At 42.0% G+C, this 20,547-nt stretch overlaps 1 protein-coding gene across 1 annotated transcript in view; it reads right to left on the reverse strand.

The window, feature by feature from the left end:
• The window catches only part of LOC126473877 (lanC-like protein 2), a 145,539-nt gene that overhangs the window by 17,365 nt on the left and 107,627 nt on the right, over positions 1–20,547 (reverse strand). The window contains exons 6-7 of the mRNA XM_050101214.1: positions 17,460–17,654; positions 520–666 (exon numbers count right to left, since the gene is read on the reverse strand). Coding sequence (XP_049957171.1) covers positions 520–666; positions 17,460–17,654 — 342 coding nt within the window. The remainder of the gene's footprint in view (positions 1–519; positions 667–17,459; positions 17,655–20,547) is intronic.

A 20,547-nucleotide genomic window follows, 5' to 3' on the forward strand; every position in this document is an offset into this window, starting at 1 on the left:
CAGAAAAATGAAATCCACCAAAAGCTACTATCAGAATAAAGTAATAGCATGCACAGACTTTTATCATTTTTCTTCTTCATCTTCCTGTGGCATAAAAAAAAATCAAACAATATGGGGTTTGAAACTTGTTGAGGGATTAAAACTGTATGCTGAACCAGTATGAACCTGAAACCTTACCTTTCGCAACCAATGCTCTTACTGACTTGGATATTCAGGCACAATTAATGACATGCCCTCCAAGCTTCACTGGCCCCAGTACCTCCCTCCTACTTTCCATACTTCAAAGAAGCTCTCCTGCATATTTTGCTGGAGAGATACTGACAGAACTGAAGCTGTGAAAGTGGGGTGTGAGGTTGCTCTGAATAGCTCAGTCATAAGAGCATTGTCCAAAGTTAAGATTCCTGGTTTGGGTCCTGGCCTGGCACACATTTAATCTGTCAGGAGATTTCAAAATAACATGCACTTTTCTGCAGTGTGAAAGATTAATTCTAGAAATGTATAGTAGTATTCTGAACTTACATTAGTCAGCTGATACAGTGTTAGGAAAGTGTATGCATTTCCTGCAACTCCGTGACAAAGTCCATATCCTTTTGTCAACAAGCCACGATTCCATACAACATCGCCACACTTCAATGCTGTCTTCAAATACTGATCATTGTTGAATACCTAAAACAGAAAAAAACATAGGTGTAAACAACAGCAAGGGCCACAAGATCTGTTGCTCTCAGCAGATATACTGTTGGTCAGTTCCCTGTACTGCAAGCAGCTTTGATCCTTCCATTACATAAAAATGGTTGACAATCCTATCTTCCTGAGTGTAATACAGTCCTTAAGACAAGTTTATGTTACTATGCAGAATATAATTTTTCACTTTTGGCTGCAGAACATTTTTGTCTACTATTGCAATTGTGGTGTTACGCAATTGTTCAGCATCGCACATTTGGTATCATATAAACCCAGACAAGTTTTAGGCAAAGATGGCATAGACATGACTTACATCCATACATACCTTTTGTACGGTTGTGTACTACTTACAAGGGAACCTCCCCATTGCACCACCCTCAGATTTAGTTATAAGTTGGCACAGTGGATAGGCCTTGAAAAACTGAACACAGATCAATTGAGAAAACAGGAGGAAGTTGTGTGGAACTATGAAAAAACTAAGCAAAATATACAAACAGAGTAGTCCACGCACAAGATAGGCAACATCAAGGATAATGTGAGCTTAGGAGAGCCGTGGTCCCGTGGTTAGCGTGAGCAGCTGCAGAGCAAGAGGTCCTTGGTTCAAGTCTTCCCTCGAGTGAAAAATTTAATTTTTTATTTTCAGACAATTATTATCTGTCCATCCGTCTGTCCGATGTGAGGGAACTGGGCCATAGTATGGGGACGCTACACCTAAACAAACATCGAAACACACTTTTTGGGAGTGATTATCACATCCACAAGAAAACCTAAATCGGGCATGGTAGAAGAATCTTTTTATCCATTCACCAAGTGTACATGTTAGGTGGGTCGACAACATATTCCTGTCATGTGACGCACATGCTGTCACCAGTGTCATATAGAATATATCAGACGTGTTTTCCTGTGGAGGAATTGGTTGACCTATGACCTTGCAATCAAATGTTTTCAGTTCCCTTTGGAGAGGCACATCCTTTCGTCTACTAATCGCATGGTTTTGTGGTGCGGTTGCAAAACACAGACACTAAACTTATTACAGTGTACTGAGATTATAACTTTGCGAAAATAAAGAAAGTAAACTTTTCACTCGAGGGAAGACTTGAACCAAGGACCTCTCGTTCTGCAGCTGCTCATGCTAACCACGGGACCACGGCGCGCCTGAGCTCACACTATCCTTGATGTTGCCTATCTTGCGCATGGACTACTCAGTTTGTATATTCTGCTAATTTTTTTCATAGTTGCACACAACTTCTTCCTGTTTTCTCGATTGATCTGTGTTCAGTTTTTCAAGGCCTATCGACTGTGCCAACTTATAACTAAATCTGATGGGGGTGCGATGGGGAGGCTCCCTTGTTAGTAATAGCTGTGATCATTGACATAAGTAACATAATACCTAAACTTGTGCTATTAACATACAGGCTATAGCATTATTTTAAGCTACATGCAATAGCACCGGCTTAGGCATTATGTTACTAAGTAAGTGACAATTGCTGTTGCCTCCCTTGCTATGAAGTGGTGCAAATCGTCTAAAGGTACTGTTACTTATATCTGTGCTATGATTTGACATAAAATATTTATACTTGAAAATGGTGTAATGCCAAAATTGCAATAACACATTAGAAACTTCTACAGCTATAAATAGAAAATGCTGTCCTTTCAACAATTCATACAGGCTTCGAAAACGTATTACAAGATGTTGAGGTTACTCACACAATGCAAGCTGTCAAAGCCAGTATTAACATTCTCATTGATTTTAGTTATGTGGGTATTAGGTCACAAACTAGTGCATGTTTCTAGGCTTAATGTTTCATCTCCTAATGCTGGAGAAATACTCAGAGTTGATTCTCGAACTAAACAAATCCAGCAAGTTGAACAACTTATACGTAACTGTGCAATGGTTGAGTTTTGATGTCATCTGACCACAGATAAAGATCATCATGGAGTCTCACCAGCGTGTATCATGGAGCTCGTACTGCTGAAGATTTGGTGTTGTTTGCTTCATTTCGCACCAAGGTCCACAAATTGTGTGATTTCAATTCTTCTGTTGCATTGCCTGAGAGTGAAGGCAGTAGCAAGACTGGCTGAACTGGCTAGCAGCTTAACAGCCAAATGCCTTAAAGGAAGCTGTTGGAGAGATTGCTCAAGCGTTGTTTTTGGAAGCCTTCAGCCCTTAAACCACCAACAAATTGTTAGCAAAGCATGTGCGTATCAGGAGTGCTTGAAGGAAGAGAGTGGCGTTTCTGTTTTGGGATTGTAACATTACGCATATCTAGGTGAACTAATTGGTCACCCAGAATTTTATGAGTTAAGGCGAATTTGATGTATGGCTGAATACCAGCGGGCCCACAACCCGGGGAGTGCTGTGGCCAGCCTGGGTAGTTGAACATTTCCAGACAGCCATGTACAGAGACAATGAGCGCATCACCAGAAATGGGTAAATCCCAAAGGTGGGAATTTGGATGGCTGATACCTGCACTACTTTTCTGCAGAATATGCTCCAGGAAATGGTGGAGTATCACACACTCTTAAAGATGACCAAGTTACAGCTCTTTTGAGATTTGACAATAACTCACATCAAATATCAATGCAAATCTGAACATATTTATGATCTTAGGAAAATGAGGCGCATCCAGTATCACAATTATACCTCAATATCTTTAAAACTACATAAATTAATATCTGATAGCAAATAAACATTTTCAGAATGACCATCTGAATTAAGAACTTGAAATTGCTTCATGTGATTTCAATAAAATTATCTCAGACGACAGAATTGCACTATAGCTATATCCCTGAATACTATGTATCTATATCTATTTTATTGATTGATTTATGACATCTTATATGTCTTTTTCATTACGCAAATGTTTGTCAGAAAGTCGTATTCTCCACATCTATGCAGCAAATGAGTGCCTCATATTTTGTCATGCTTGTGTTTTTATTTAATGAATAGTTTACTGTTTTGCCAGTAACTTATTTAATTGTTGATTGCAAGTGCTATTAAAAACATTTTCTAATTTAAAAGTGGCCAGTGACTTGTGTTAGTTGACACCACTACTGTAAAGAGTGCCAAAGAGGCTTCTGTCAAGAAGCATAAATAATTGTTTAAACAATACTTCACAATAATTTGTAGTCATTTATAATGAGTGCATTTGCACAAGAATACTGGCTTAATTATTGATGAACCAATTAGTACTTATGTTTACTGTGTATGATCTGAGAATAACAAAAATGTTTATGACGTTTCTTTAACTAACTATTGTTGTAATACATTAGTTTAGTCCAGGAAGTGGTCAGCTTGAATCACATCGTGTCTGTAGAGCTAGAGAATGATGTACTTTTGTTGGGGATGGCCTTCAGCAATGTGAGCTGTACAGTGCAGAACATTGTTGTAGGGACTTCTAGAGTGAAGAACTCAAAGGAGCGACTCTGGACCCTTTATGTTGAGCTCTTGAAGAAGGTCTAAGGTAATGTGCGTGATTCAGTCATGGAGGTGATTGACGCCAGGCAGTGAATGGCCACTACCACACATTAATTCTGAATGTGTTCCAGAATAAGACTTTAACTTTTGTCGCTTGATTTGCGGAATGGAGAACAGACAGAGTATGAGTTGCTAATCTTTGTACTGCATGTGGTAATTTCTGAATCATAATGTTGAACTCCGAACTATTTTGAGCTGATAAATATTTCACGTATTGTGATCATGAAATTGACTTAGCTTTTGCAAGTCTTTGATGACTACTTAGTTTGAGGATTTTGCTAGCACTATCGTAACACTCCCAACATAACTTTACTGCATTTGATTAGGATGTTTTCTGTCTGTATTTTAATTGAGTTTTGTAGGACAACTTCCTGTTTATTTGATATGTCCTTTCTTGAATCAACATTGTTCAAGATAATTCTCTATGGACTACATCAATTACAGCCGTTAGAGTAGAATTATTGTTATTAAATTATTCATTTAACTTTTATTTTGTATTTCTGTATATTTTATTAACTTGCAATTCTAGCCAATGTATAAACTATTTGACTGCACGATCAGAGCTACAGGTTATTATTTGCAGCAAATTAGCTGTGGGGCATGAAAGCAGATGTGCAGGACTCGATCCTACGACTGCATCAAGTGAATCTTTTTAAACCAAGCCGTGCATAGCCCCAGTACCTAAAGCGCAAGTAATCGCAGGTACAGACACAACTGGTTTGCTTGTATGCGAAGCTGTTTAGAAGAGCAAATACCCAGCAGTAACTGTTAGGTGCTGTCACAGGATACAGAGCATGCTCAGCATTAAGGAACTGCTAATGCACAGTGTGTGTTCTGCCAGTAAGCCTGTCAGCAAAGCTCAGAGCTACAAGATGCAGCTGGAAAGCAACTTGACGTGAGGGGCAACTTTGTTTTATGAAAACTCAAAGGGCCACTGGGTGGTGGGGGATGCAGTGAGCTGGCATACAAGGCAGCACTGTGTGTCGCCCATGCTGGTTCAGTTAGACACTAGGGATTCCAGGTCTGTTGAACTTATGACTTGAGTTTAGAATTGCTCTGCTGCTCAATACTTAGCCATGCATTCCTCCTCCATGAAGACTTTATCTTTGTACTGAGTCAGTTCTTGTACATTCAAGCATTTCCTTAACGTAGTCAACTGGGCTTTATTATGAGGAGGCAATGATTCACAGGTTGTAGAAATTGTTAAAAAATAATGGGCACACTGCTATATTACTCAATTTTTATTACACAAGCAGTTTTAGCCATTAACAGACTATCTATTGGTGTCTAGCATCAACAAAAAATCAAAATAATGCACAATGAGTCATTACAAAAACAATCCTAAATACAGTACTCAGCATTTGTAACCTACAGAAAATTTAAATTGTGAAATCGTAAACATATGTGCGACACAACTTATAGCCACAGTTAACCATCATGGCACAAGTCAGCAACTTCATTTGACTATAAAACATGGGGCTGATGTAGAGTCCAGTAATTCTGTGGAGAAGCACTTGACAATAATGGTGTAACATGCGATTCCCAGTAATGAATGCACTGTGAAAGATGTAATACAAATGGGAAGAGATGGTACACAGAATCAAAGAGCACCCTATAATTTTAAATCAGAGGTAACACTCGACCCATGGTACAAGATTGTCTGTATTCAATGAAAACAACCACACGACTGCTACGGTCACAGGTTTGAATCCTGCCTCGGGCAGGGATGTTTGTGATGTACTTAGGTTAGTTAGATTTAAGTAGTTCTAAGTTCTAGGGGATTGATGACCACAGATGTTAAGTCCCATAGTTCTCAGAGCCATTTCAACCATTTCATTTCAATGAAAAGAGATATGAAAAACATAAGCTAATTGAAAATGACACATTCAGATTTTATCAGGACTGGTTGTTTTGGAGATGCCGAGTGTGGGAATTATACACTGTCTTATTACGAAAGTTTGTTGTAATGAAAGAAAAAAGTAAACTGTTTGTTTCTGTCACAGTTAGGAAATGATTCAAGTGGTGATGGCCGTTTTCAGATGCGAGTACCATGGAGATGAAGATGCTTTGATGATCCGTGGGGCTGACACGATGTTACTACATAAATAATACAGACATCCAGCAAAGGTTTGGCATTGCGCCAATCACTGACAAAGTGAGGGAAGTCTGTCTCTGCTGGTAAGGCCACGTTATGAGAAAGCAAGCCAACTCAGTCGAAAAAACAGCATTACACAACAACCCAGGAGGAACACGACCACAAGGAAGATCAACAAAGAGATGGACTGACAACACCAGGGGAGACATGCATGTTGCTGGATTTTTTTTTAAAAAAAAAAAAAAAAAAAAAAAAAAGACCAAAAGATGTCAACAACAGGGAGAAATGGAGGAGATGTAGCAAAACAGCAGACCCCGCAAGACGGGATTAATGCTTGGAAAGAGAGATTAATTTCAGATTCTAGTGAGCATAGTGATACTTTTCAAATGTCACTTGTTACAATTATGCTGAGTTTACAATTTCTAATAACGTGTTGCCTAGCATACTGAAAACAGTGGTATTAATTTACCTATGGAGTGATAGCCATACAGAGCAGTTTACCCTACTGGTCACCTGCGGTAACCATTTTGTATAGTCAAAACCACTGTACTGCAAAGAGATTACAGGACCTTTAAGAAAGCTACATTACGTGGGCTGCATGAAAATCAGGCAAAATGCAATTCAGGTCATTCAGATACTTTTGAGCAAAAAAGTACAACACACAGAATGTGGCAGAGGGAGATCAAGGTGCTACTGCAAGGTCTAAAACACAACCCTAATACTTGCATTCATTGACACGTTTTATTAGCAATACCTTGTTTTTTATATATATCACTGTAAAAGCATGTTATAATGTATACACACCTGGCATTAACGACATAGTTACAACCATGCTACTTTAAGCCTGTGATTTTTTCGGTGATGCTCAATGTTTTGTGTGTGTGTGTGTGTGTGTGTGTGTGTGTGTGTGTGTGTGTGTGTGTGTGTGTGTGTGAGGGTGCGCGCATACCCAAGTTGAGCTTCATTCTGATGTTGTAACTGGTACATATTGGTAACCTTCTTGTCGACTGTCTTTTGTTTATGACTGCCAGTTGAAAACAGGATGTCATAGTTATGAAGGCTACAAACTTGGTCCAATATGTATACCTAAAATTTTAGAAACTAAGCAGTGGATAAATGTGTAGATAGACAGCATGTGGGGCTCCAAACGAGATATATGTCTTCAAAAAATTAATTCGTGGATGAATACTGATTAAACAAGCACATGTCAGTGTTAGAAACATGAGTGAATGTTATCCAGGAACAATGAACCTCACTCAAATCCAGTTAAATAAGAAAGAAACTCAGCTAAACCATAAAGCTCTGAAATACAATATCACACCAAACATAAAGGAAAATAAAGTAAGATGCATCACTGCAGATTTCAGTGTAGCCACTACAACAGAAAAACTAGGCAAATTCAATCACTACAAAATTGCCTTACAATTTATCAAAATAGAAAAAAGTAAATGAAAACTTAATAATGATATTATAACCTTAAAAAGCATAAATAATAAATTAACAGTTGGTGGAGCTGTGGTCACTAAAGTGGACAAAGGCAATTTGTTTGTCATTATCAGAGAGGATAATTATATTAGCACAATCATACACTTCTGAATGAAAATGGCATTTATAAAATAGCAATACATCCTCACCAAGAAGTTCAAAACAAAAATTAGAAAGCTAATAGATGACAGTAACTTTATGTTCATGCCAAACGAGAAAGAAGAATTAAAATTGATGAATCCACAACTGCCTACACTGAGAGCTCAACCAAAATTGCACATAATGGTTATCTGGATTGCAGTGACTGTAAAGAACATTAATTATCCCCTCTTACAAACTAAATAATAAATTAAATAATATATTAAAGGTAGTATGCTCCTAAGAACAAACATTAAGGTACTAAAAACCTATGAGCTAGCCCATGCAGTCTTTAATATCGACATTCCAGATGACAGAAAGTTTATGTTGTTAGATGTATTAAAGAGACCATACACGTATAATTTGTTGAAACATAAAAGAATGAACAGTAGGATTTACAGTTTTGCTCAAAAATGTGTTGAACTTTAACTATTGTTCTTTCAATGATAAGATAGAAATCAGCTGACTATGGGTAGCTCTCACATTGGGACTCTAGCAGATATGATGATATTGCAATGCTTTTGTTGTTGAGGAGAACGACACAATGTTTCTTTGGGCATGTATGCATGTCCGAAGGAACAGGCACTGTGGCGACTACAGCCATTATGATACACATGAACTGTAATCACAGTTCTGAATATGAACATCCATTAGCTGTATAAGAGAATGACAACAATGAAAATTTATGCCAGACCAGTGCTCGAACCCAGATTTCCTAGTTTATGCGAGTGATCGCCGTAACCACTTTGGCTAACCGTCTGCGACTCACGGCCACCAAACCCTCACAATAAGTCAGTTATTTGGAGAGAAAAGTATAAATAAAGTTGTGTCACTAGAGTTTCCCTTTACATGAAATTGAAATACACTGTAAGTAACCACTAGAACAAGTTTTACCAGCCCAAGCTTACAAAATTAAATGTAACAACTGTGAAAAACTATACATAAGACAAACAGGCTGCATTTCAATATCCATTTCAAAGGACATACCACAGGCGTTACACATTATAAATCTATATCTAGCATCTGTTAAAGAGTGAGCAATCAGTACGTTTCATAAATGACAGTATAAAAATTCTGCATAATGCTCCAAAAAGCCTACTACTTTTAAAGAAAAATGTTCCTATGATTTATTTGATGAATTGTTATAGCTTGGACTGACTGCTCTTCTGTTTTTTACTTCTTGTTTTTGTTTTTTACTTTTCGTACATTTTTTTAGAATGTAAATAGTATATGGTAGGTTTAAAGCAATAGAGTTTTAACTAAATTCTTAACATCAGATATGTACTCATTATGGCATACTTTCACAGCTAGATAGTTTTTTTTTTTTTTTTTGGCTTTACTATATTGTAAAACAAGTTAATACTACAAAGATGTGAGTCTATGAAAGCAAGTACTAAGGTTGTGTTTTAGACTGCGGAGTCACACCTTGTTTTCCTACTGCAAAATTTTGGATGTTACACATCGTTACACTAGCACGAGTGTGACTAGCTGCCACTATGACGCTTACGTGACTCTTTTGCATCTTTGGTTATAACCATTTAGGTCCTACGTAATATATTAGCTATTATTTGAATGTGGAACTTTCACGTCAGTTACTGCTGCAACATGAACATAACATAAATAGTTTGTTTAAATACTAGACTAATGGCAGTGTTTTGATAGGCCCTTTATTATACTCTTATAATATTTTTTTGAACTGTTCTTGATATTTTTAATAAATAGAATGTCTGTATTTGCTTGTAAAAGTTTTGTGGCTAAACACTGCCTAACATTGAGTGTGAAGCAGAAAACACATTGTTTCAATGGCCTGCCTGCAGGACAACTCATCCCTTGGATGGCAGTACTAGTGGGTGTGCATCTCCATGGCAACTGTTGGTGTCTGGCAGTGCAGTGTAATCTTTGATTGGCTGATTGTAACATCTATACTAGACACACTTATAATGTGTACATGATGAAATAATTCTACAAGTACACAACAGAGGCAGTGCTTTTATATTCTGGTTACCACCATCGGACTTTTAAGTTTTTTAAAGTGTATTTGCGGGTTTTAAGTAACATTGCATTAAATTTGCATGAACAGTATGGTTTTTATTTATTTGTTTACACATTATTTGTGAATTTTAATCATTTCTATTACCCATCATGTGGGGAATGATCATTGGAGCTTCCCCCTTTACAATGTCTGGGATTTGCTAGCTAGTCAGCAGTTGGTGACTGGTACTTGTTGGTATTCACAGCAGCCTTGTGAACCAGCTACAGAGGTCATATCAATTTATTTTTGTAACTATGTTGCTTGTATCACTGTTTTTAACATGAATAGTTTTCTCACACATAGCACTGTGGTGACTCCTTTCATTGCCTCCAACCGTAGCAGCAGATGATGCACTGCGCAGACTGGGAACTAGCCCCCAACACTCTCAATGATCACTTCCATCAGAGGGAGAGCTTAGACGGCCACACTTTTCGAATGCCACACATGCTGAACTGTCGCTTGAGCAGTCTCTTGTTCCATTCTGACTAGGAAACATCTCATGGCTATGCTCTCAGCAACCTTGCTCACAATATGCTACATGGCTCACATCGTCATCTGCCACATCACCAGGCGGGGTGTGCGTGAACAGCAGAATTCTTACGTCATGTTTGGTGTCATTGTTCTGTCATAGTTTGTTTAACATGCAGAGTGCTACTGTGTTTTTCCACGCTGCTTTCCTGGGCTGTGTCTCATCGAGGTGTTTCCACTGACTACAGGCATACAAAACTTGATGCTGGACACCTGGTTCACCCTCCCAGTATCAGCACTTGGAATACTACATGCAGTGTAGTGTAATTAGTGCATTGAACTGCAGTGCTTGCCAGGAATACCGTGCGGATTTATTTGTCCACCCCGTCCAGAGACTCCACCCTGATTGAGGAGCCTCCTTGATTAAGAGGTATTAACTCACTGAATTAGCTTTTAGGAATACCATGCCAGAATAGCCCACACAGCTCTTCCAGCATGCCCCATTGCTTATAGTCATCTTATTTAATCAGAGCACCTCTTAGATACGTATGCCTCTTCGGAGTATAGACGGGAACCTAAAACATCCCTTCACTGGTGAACCCCTCTAAACCAAAGTGCTGAGCCTCATTACCTGAACATGCTGGTTTTTCTTTCTTATTATTATGATTAGCACACCTCATGTGGTCACGAATTCAGTTCCCATTAGGTTGGCCAGACATGTCCTGCTTGCATTTTCACCCGTTCCTTGCCTTCTCGACCCCTCCTGCAACCCTATACATACACTATCCCCCCACATACACCACCACTCTCCTCCTGCACCCCTCCGCACATGCCTACATGTCTTCCCTTTGTGCACATCACTGCTCCTCTCCAGCATCTCTCCCTGCGCTCCTCTGCGTATGCTGTCCACACTTGTGCACCACCTTCCCCTCCACATCCCTCCCGCCAGCACGAGCCAGTGTTACGATGCAGCATACAGAACACTCCTTCCTGCAATAACACACGACAAAGACTGTATTGCGCAGTCCACATTGTGTGTGTGTGTGTGTGTCCCCTGCCTACCTCCTTCTCTGCAATATTGCTTGCCAGCACTACCTCACATACCGCGACACACTGCATGTACTGTTAAGTCACAATGTCGCTGTCACATGTTCTCACCCCTACAGCGGTCTAGCCAGCAGCCCCCCATTACCCCTCCCGCCACAGCACCTACAAGCACTTTGGAGATGTTGGAACTTCACACGCAACTATCACCACTACAGTACAACTTGGCTTAGCTGACCAACGGGTCAGTGCACCCAGTACAAGCCGAATGTACGGACCCTCCCCCTGGTTGTGGTGCTGCTCACTTGCCCCCTTCAACCTGTGAGACCCACATCTGTGGTTTGCTTCCACAAGGCAGTTTTTGCATGTTTCCCTATTATGAGCAATGCAACAAAATTCAGGTTTGTTGTTGCCCACTTAAACCTGAACACCAGTGACCAAGTCTGGAATGCTATTTCACACCCACCCCCTTCCAGCGGCTACACTAAACTTGCTGGATCACATCCGGGCACTCACCAAACTGCATCCTTCCTCAAGGCCTGCTCTTAAACTGCTGGCTTGTGTGCATTCCCATCCCCATGTGGGCTGCCCTAGCCTTGCACGCACATTTATCATTAGGCAATTCAACGGCCTTGGCTGGTAAACTGTTCAAAACCCTGAACTCCTTCCCCAATGCTGGTGCATCATGGAATGCTGGCTACCACCTCACAGCTCTATCTGGCTATTGACCGAACCCTCCCATCCCACTCCAAGCTACCACATGTGTGGTGTCATTCCTGCCACCTGCTGTTAATGACCCTCTGCCAAGCATGCAGACCCCAGACCTCTAGCATGCAGGTCCCAGACCTCTAGCATGCAGGCTCCAAACCTCTAGCATGCAAGCCCCAGACCTCTACCAGATTATGATGCGCTGAGCTCTGAGATGGTAGCACTTACCACCAGCATTGTCTGTCTATGCCTCATGCACCCGCCACTGACCATCCTCACTCATACAATGCTGGCCCAGGCAAAAACAGCCACCCCTGCCAGTGCAGTTCTAACTACCCCTCTGACAACCAAGGTCACAGTGAACAAGGCACAGCTTGCTGGTACCATCAGAGGTTCGGCAAGAACGTGACCGACTACAGACCTATGTGCTCCTGGTCCCCAAACCCAACAGCCACTGGTAGTAGGCACACCCAGTTGCTGTGCCACTTCACAGTACTTAGTCATATGGGGTTTGAATGATGCTAGCCTCCTATCCATTACCTCAATGACACCGGCTCTGACTTATTCATATTCCACCAAAACTACTCCTAAATCCTAGTTGCCCCCTCCCCCTCTCCCCTCCTCATCACTGCCACCAAAAATTAGCCACTCACTTGATCTAGGCTTTGAGCACGAACACTCATGGCCCTTTATGGTTGAAGATGTTACCGATCTGATTCTGGGTGATAACTTTCTCGATTATTACAGCATACTGGTCGATGTAGCGAAGCACCATCAGGTTGACGGCACCTATGGTAGGACTGTCCGCTGCAGCTCCTGCCCTGCCACATACTTTGCTGTGAAACAGCTGGCAGTTTCAGGCCCATATGCTCAGCTCTTTGCAGAATTCTCACTACTCATACAGCCAATCAGTGACCCCCAGAATGTTCAGCACAACACTGTGCAATACATCACCACTACCCCTGGCACCCTGGTTTTCTGCTATGCCACCCCGTTCCCCCTCACAAGCACAAAATCACACAAAAGGAGTTCAAAGAGCTGCTTGCCACCAGCTTACTTTGCTCTTCCACAAGCCACTGGGCTTCAGCAGACTGCACCAAAGCCTACATACAAATCCCAGTCACCCCAGAGGACATTGAGAAAACAACAACAATCGTGCCTTTCGGCCTGTCTGAGAGTATATTCATGACATTTGGCCTCTGCAATGCCGCACAAACATGACAGTGATTTTTGGACATCATCTTCTGGGGCACACCTGAGTGTTTTTCCAACATAGATGATATACTTATTTACTCGACAGACCCTACTGAAAATCACCAACACCTAGGCAAAATGTTTTCCCGTCTACAGACTAGAGTGATCCTCAACAAGGCAAAATGCGTTTTTGGAGAGAACGAGATAGAATTCTTCAGACAGTCTCTGCTGCCTGCTCCCAACCCCTCCCCAAGATAGTACAGGCAGTAGCAGACTTTAAATGTCCTACTACCTTCAAAGGCCTCTGGCATTTCATTGGCATGGTCACCTTTTTCGGCGCCACTGTAGGGATGCTGCTGCCACCTAAGAGCCCCTCCATACAGCACTCTGTGGTGATAAAAACAAAGGCAACAAGGTGGTCCCTTGGACTGAGGCCACGATCAAGAATTTCGAAGAAACAAAATGGAACCTCGCCAATGTGACCCTTTTGGCCCACTCCCAACCTACTGGCCCCCTCACAATAGTGGTGGTCATGAGCCAGAATGTCTATCAGGGCTGTCCTACAACAATATGTGGACAACATATGACAACCACTTGCCTTCTTTTCGCCTGAGCTGTCTGATGCACAATGCTGCTGGGCCAAACATGACCATGAGCTGCTCGCAGTCCACAAAGCCATCTGCTATTTCCGATCTTTGGTTGAGGGACACGTCTTTATGTCTTCACAGACCATCAGCCTGTCTCCTCTGGTTTTTGCAGGAAAGACATACACCAGATCTCAACTCAACAGTTTATGCTACAGGAGTATACTGCACAGTTCACTACTACCGACATTAAAGGCATTGATAACATTGTGGCATTGCCTTCGCTGCTCCTGCGCCATCACGCAAACCTTAGACTACAATGTCCTGGCTGCTGCTCAAGAGGGGGATAGGGACCTAGCCCATACCCTGCATCAACCATCAACTAAGATCCATACCTGGCTCTGAGCGTAAGATCTGGTGTGACATTCTCATGAGTTCTTTACAACCTGATGGTTCCAACAATCACCCACACCCCTTTCTCCCTCCCACCTTCCAAAATCTGACAGGTGACTGTGTCCACAGCCTCACACACCCAGCATCCACACTTCTGCCACCCTCATGAAACTATGCTTCGTCTGGCTGGGCATCCAATGTGTCGAGGTTGGACAGCATGTTCACTCCTCTGCGGCTGCCTTAACCCCCCCCCCCCCCCCCCCCTCCACAACACCAGTTCTCACACGTTCACCTTATCATTGTTGGCCCTCTACCCTCTTCTAATGGATATTGATACCCGCTGACAGTTACTGACTGATTTACCCCTATTTCCGACATTTCAGCTGAAACTGTGGCTTCAGATTCTGTTTGGACCTGGGTGTCCTGCTTCGGTTGCCCATGTGACATCACTACGGATTGCAGGTGCCAGTTCACCTCGGCTTGCTTCCAATCTCAGACAGTCACCCATGGCTCCAATTTTCACCATACCACCAGCTACAACCCTGCAGCTAATGGCATGGCGGGGTGGTTCCTCTGCACGCTTAATGCCACCCTCTCATCTCACTCTTCTGAATGGTCAGCTGCCCTACACCTGCTACTTCTAGGCATGCAGATCACACACAAAACCGACCTGGGAACTACTGCTGCCTAGCTGGTATACTGACAGCCACTCACCATTCCTGGTGATTGTTTGGAACGACCCCACTTCCTCCTGACAGCACCATCCCAGGTTTTGTGCAGCAGATCCAGGGCTTCATGACCCAGCTGTGACCAGCACCTCCACAACATCCTGGTGAGCACAGCACATTCATCCACTGTGACCTCACAGCATGCACACACATCACACTTTACAGTGGATGCATACCAGCTGCCACTCCAACCTCAGTATTCAGGCCTGCACTTGGTGTTGCAACAACCATCTCCATAGACAGACTCAAGCTGGCCTGCGTCCTAGAGGCACCCCCAACCAACGAGCATAGCATCATTAAGGTGGAGCCGCCCCTGAATACCACCGGACCCAGTCACAGCACCATCAACATTGTGCCCAATGTGACATATGACAACACCATCCCCTCTACTGTTCGTGACATGCCACCAGCTGACACCACCCCACGTCCAACACATCACTGGCCAATGCCACCTCTGATCCACCGTCAACCGCCTACATGACTGACGCATCCCCCAGTGCCTGGGACCTTGATGTCGCCACTGCAGTACTCTTTTTGCAGCCTCCAACCGATGCAGACAGCTTCCTGACCCCACAGGTACCCACCACTCCCAACAGATTGCCATCACCACTTTCACTATTACCTGCCCCACTGGGGCAGTGACGCTACTTCACAGGCTACCAATGCCATGCACAGGAGCTGCCCATGCCCCTCATCTCTCCAGAAACCACAGCATGAGCACAGCAGCAACAATTTGTGCATGACCCCCAGCACACATCTTCACTCAGCTTCAAACACTCCTCTGAGTGAATGGCAATGGCGTTTTCCTCTCGAGAGGGGGGGATTGTGTGGTGACTCATTGCATCGCCTCCATATGTAGCACCAGATGACAGGCTGTGCAGCCCAGAAGCCAGTCTCTCCAACTCCCTCGCTGGTCACTTCCGCCAGAGGAAGAGCTTAGATGGTCTTTCTTATTGGACATCAAGCAGACCAAACCATTGCTGCAGCAGTCTCTTGTGCTGATCCTACTAGGCGACACCTCCCATCCATGTTCTCGGCAACTCGCCTGTGAAACGCCGTGTGGTTCACACTGTTGTCTACCACTCTTCAGCAGGGCAGGTGCAAACAGTCGAATTCTTACCCCGTGTTCGGCGTCAATATTCTGTTGCAGTTTATTTAACACACAGCGGGCTGCCACATTTTTCCGCTCCGCCTTCCTGTTGTGGGTGCCCTTGACACACTTCTATTGACTACAGGAGTACAAAGCCTGATGCCGGACACCAGGTTCACTCATGGTATCAGCACTTGGAATACTACATGCAGTGTAGAGTGACTTGTGCAGTGAAGTGTAGTGTGTGCCACAAGTGCCACATGGGTTTATTACTATTCCACCCCAGCCATTTTGACATCTCCTTTGCCCCCAAACACGCCTTTGAAGCAGGTTTTCCTGTGCTGCCAGATGACACTGAACAAAGACTGTAAGCTATTCATGGTCTACACTGTCCAGAGACTCTAGCCCAAGCAAAGGTCCTACTTGGTTAAGAGATATTAGCTCATTGAATTGTACCACAGTTGTTAGCTTTTAGGAGTAGTATCTCCGAACCAGCCAGTGCAGCTTTTCCAGCATGTCCCATCATTTAGTCATCTTCTTTAATTAGCACACCTTATGAGTACAGAAGGGAACCTAAAATGTTCGTTCAGCCCATTATGTCATACATTTCAGAGCTTCTTGTCTGAAGATGTTCACTTAGACTGAAACTGGTTACCGGGTTAATAAACAAATAATTATTACAATATGGACTGCCTTTCTCTGTTATAAATTCTTTTTTGTCAATAACTCGCAAAGGAGGTATCACAACGGTGAATGGCTGCAGGTGTGATACATAGGATTGTAACCTACACAGCTGTGGTTTCAAAAAGTCAGTCCCACCAGTCCTGTCAGTTAGGAGGGCTCATCAACATCGTTCTTTCCTTAGACTTTATTTGTGTGTGTGTGTGTGTGTGTGTGTGTGTGAGAGAGAGAGAGAGAGAGAGAGAGAGAGAGAGAGAGAGAGAGAGAGAGAGACAGGGAAGACAATGTGTGTGCATACATGCATGCCTTTGTGCACAATTTTGTCCTCTGAACAAGAATACAAGTTCAAAAGCTGAGTGAAAATCTATACTTCCTGTTTAAGCAGCTATCCATTACTCAAAAATCCTTCTAAATGGTGAGTGATTATCATTACCATTTCCTAAGTTTATGTATAAAACTCTAAGTAAAAAAGGCTGCTGTCCATTTCAGTTGATACATCTGGAGAAGTAATTCAGAGTATATCTGGAGTCATAACATATTTATGAAATAATCTGATCTGCTCCACTACTAATCTAATGCCAAAACATTTATCTGTTTCATTTTCTGCATGAAGGAAGAGTTCTCAATTATTGTACATAAAACTAGAAGTAGTCATACCTCTGAGGCCAGAGCAAACAGATGGACAGCACCAGGAGCACCATGGCACCACTGTACCAGTCGATCAGACCCAAGTGAACCAGCATGTCCTAAGGATGATGGGAAGTTCCCAGAATCAAACTTCATGCTGTGCACATAATCCACTGTGGGGCGCAGCAGCTCATCAATGTTGGCTTGGCTCAGGTATTCTCTAGCCTGAAAAGTAAGTTTTATTTGTTTAGTACTGCTACTGTTGTTTTTCAAGCAGTTTTGTATTTAGGCAATAACATTTACATGTTGTTATATAACCTGAGATCATCACAGTAACTTAAATCAGTGTCTATTAGGTTATGACACATGGATCTCATTCAATAACTACTACTCATTCAACTGTGATTTCACACTTAATATTACTAGTGCAACAGAAACATGTTCATGCAATATTGCATTTAATATACAATATACCGAGACAGTAAATCCATTAGTCTTACAGGGGAAAATTGCATAAATTAATCTTTCTTCAGCCAACACTGTATTACTGTCTTCAGTATAAACATTCATGCTGCTTTTGTATTTTGCAAATGCCATGTATCCATGATGAAGGTGGAAGTATTTCCTGATCAGTAAGTACAATTACCAAACCTGTCAAAAGACTCAAAAGACTGCAAAAGGTCGTAATCAGGTATTCATCCACAAAATGTGTCCAAGCCTAATTCAAGCTAAGATCTTATTCTTATCAAGCTATAATCTTATTCTTAAGCAGTGACATTAAGCTACAAAGTTTTGTGGTTAGTTGGTTAATTACGTAGTTATTTTCATGTTCCATGGGTCATAATATTGTAACCTTTTGTTATAATATGAAATGAGTCAGATTTTTAGTGGACTTTCTCAGCAAAGAATATAGCAACAACATGACTGTTTACTCGAATTCGTAAGCTGAGCCTTCCTGGCATTTTAAAACTGTGTGCCCGACCAAGGCACAATCTTGGTGTCTTTGCCTTTCATGGGGAATGATGCTGGGAAGTCTCATATCAGCGCACGTTCTGATGTACGGTGGTTTCACTCTGGAAACATCCCCACGCTGTGACTAAGCCATGTCTCCACAATATCCTTTCTTCCAGGTGAGCTAGTCCTGCAAGTTTTGCAGGAGAACTTCCATGGATTTTGTAAGATAGGTGATGAGGTGCAGGTGAAAGTAAAGCTGTGATGACAGGTTGTGAGTCCCTATTTGGTACTCAGTTGGTACAGCACTCGCCTGCAAAAGGCAATGGATCCAAGTTTGAGTCTCCCTATTTGGTAACTCAGTTGGTACAGCACTCGCCTGCAAAAGGCAATGGACCCAAGTTCAAGTCTCAGTTCGGCTCACAGTTTTAATGTCATGAAATCTCGTATCAGCACGTACTCCGCTGAAGAATTAAGGTTTCATTCTGGAATTCTTATGTTATTTGTTTAGTTTTAAATACACCCACTGCTTTATACCTAACTATTACTCGTCAAGGCAACATGGCTGTAGGAGAAACTATCTTGGTGACATGACTACACAGCATGGCTACTCAAACATAGAAAAAAAAAAACCCTGAGAATTCCAGGTGAGAGGAGGAAGATCGTGTCAAGAAGCTCCTGATAAACTAATGGAAGTAAAGGGTGAGTGGGGGAGAGGGGGTGGCAGTACATCCCAGCAGTTTTTAAGCAGCGACAATTTATATGAAATAATATTCATATAATTAACATACTTCACAATATTAAGTATTTTAAAATTTGTGATTTATAAAACTCAATACAACTCAATTTCAATTCTAGGTTCAAATGCAGAATTCCCTGAGGTTTTCTAAAATTCCCAGACATTTCCCTGATTTTTCCAGGTAAAATGTAATTACCTCAGAACTCTAGGTTTTCCAGAAGAACTGTCACCTTGCTACATACAGTCATGTTTCAGTTCAAAGTAGCATGCATATTAGCTCACCTTTGTGGAAAGCCGTGAGTACTTACTGCTTATGTCAGTAATTTTACTTACACTGAGAACAATACAGCTGTACAGTAGAGAAGGCAACAGAAGGTGCAAGCAAATGTTGGCAAGCAAAAGTTAAGAAGTTAATGGTGTGCAAATTACAGGAAGGGGGGGGGGGGGGGGGACAATACAGAGTGGAGCAGGATAAAAGTATCTGCCCCAAAACAAAATAAGTAAAACGCACACAATAAATATATCATTGATGATATAGCTACTTTTATTAGAAAGCATTTTTTTTTTCATATTATGAACAACACAAGGGAATACCAACCTTGCAAAAGAACTTCACAGCTTTTGTTGAATGGTACTGTACTTTCAGACTAGCAAAGAAATTCTTAGAAAAACTGTTCTAGCTGCGGGATTTGATTTTAAAAGATGCCAGAATGAACAAGTCATAATGGTCCCAGAGAATGTACTTGCAAGGAGAGTAAACACATTACATTTTTACAAAAAAAATGAAACATCAGAATTAAAGCGTCCAGTGATTTATTTAGATGAACTGTGGATTCATATACGCAGCACTGTGAATAACTGTTGCAAATTGCCTGTGTGAAGAATACTGTTAAACAACAATGTCTGAGAATGAAACTTCCTGGCAGATTAAAACTGTGTGCCCGACCGAGACTCGAACTCGGGACCTTTGCCTTTCGCGGGCAAGTGTTCTACCATCTGAGCTACCGAAGCACGACTCACACCCGGTACTCACAGCTTTACTTCTGCCAGTATCTCGTATCCTTTCTTTCAGGAGTGCTAGTTCTGCAAGGTTCACAGGAGAGCTTCTGTAAAGTTTGGAAGGTAGGAGACGAGATACTGGCAGAAGTAAAGCTGTGAGTACCGGGCGTGAGTCGTGCTTCGGTAGCTCAGATGGTAGAGCACTTGCCCGCGAAAGGCAAAGGTCCCGAGTTCGAGTCTCGGTCGGGCACACAGTTTTAATCTGCCAGGAAGTTTCATATCAGCGCACACTCCGCTGCAGAGTGAAAATCTCATTATGTCTGAGAATGTTTCATTGCTGTAAATGCAGAGTTTCGTTTTGTGTTCACTTCTCCTCTATGTTTATAACAGAAATACTTCAGACTATCTCGCAGAGACAAGTAAAGCTGA

This window comes from Schistocerca serialis, chromosome 4 (assembly GCF_023864345.2).
Source record: "Schistocerca serialis cubense isolate TAMUIC-IGC-003099 chromosome 4, iqSchSeri2.2, whole genome shotgun sequence".
NCBI classification, from domain to species: domain Eukaryota; kingdom Metazoa; phylum Arthropoda; class Insecta; order Orthoptera; family Acrididae; genus Schistocerca; species Schistocerca serialis.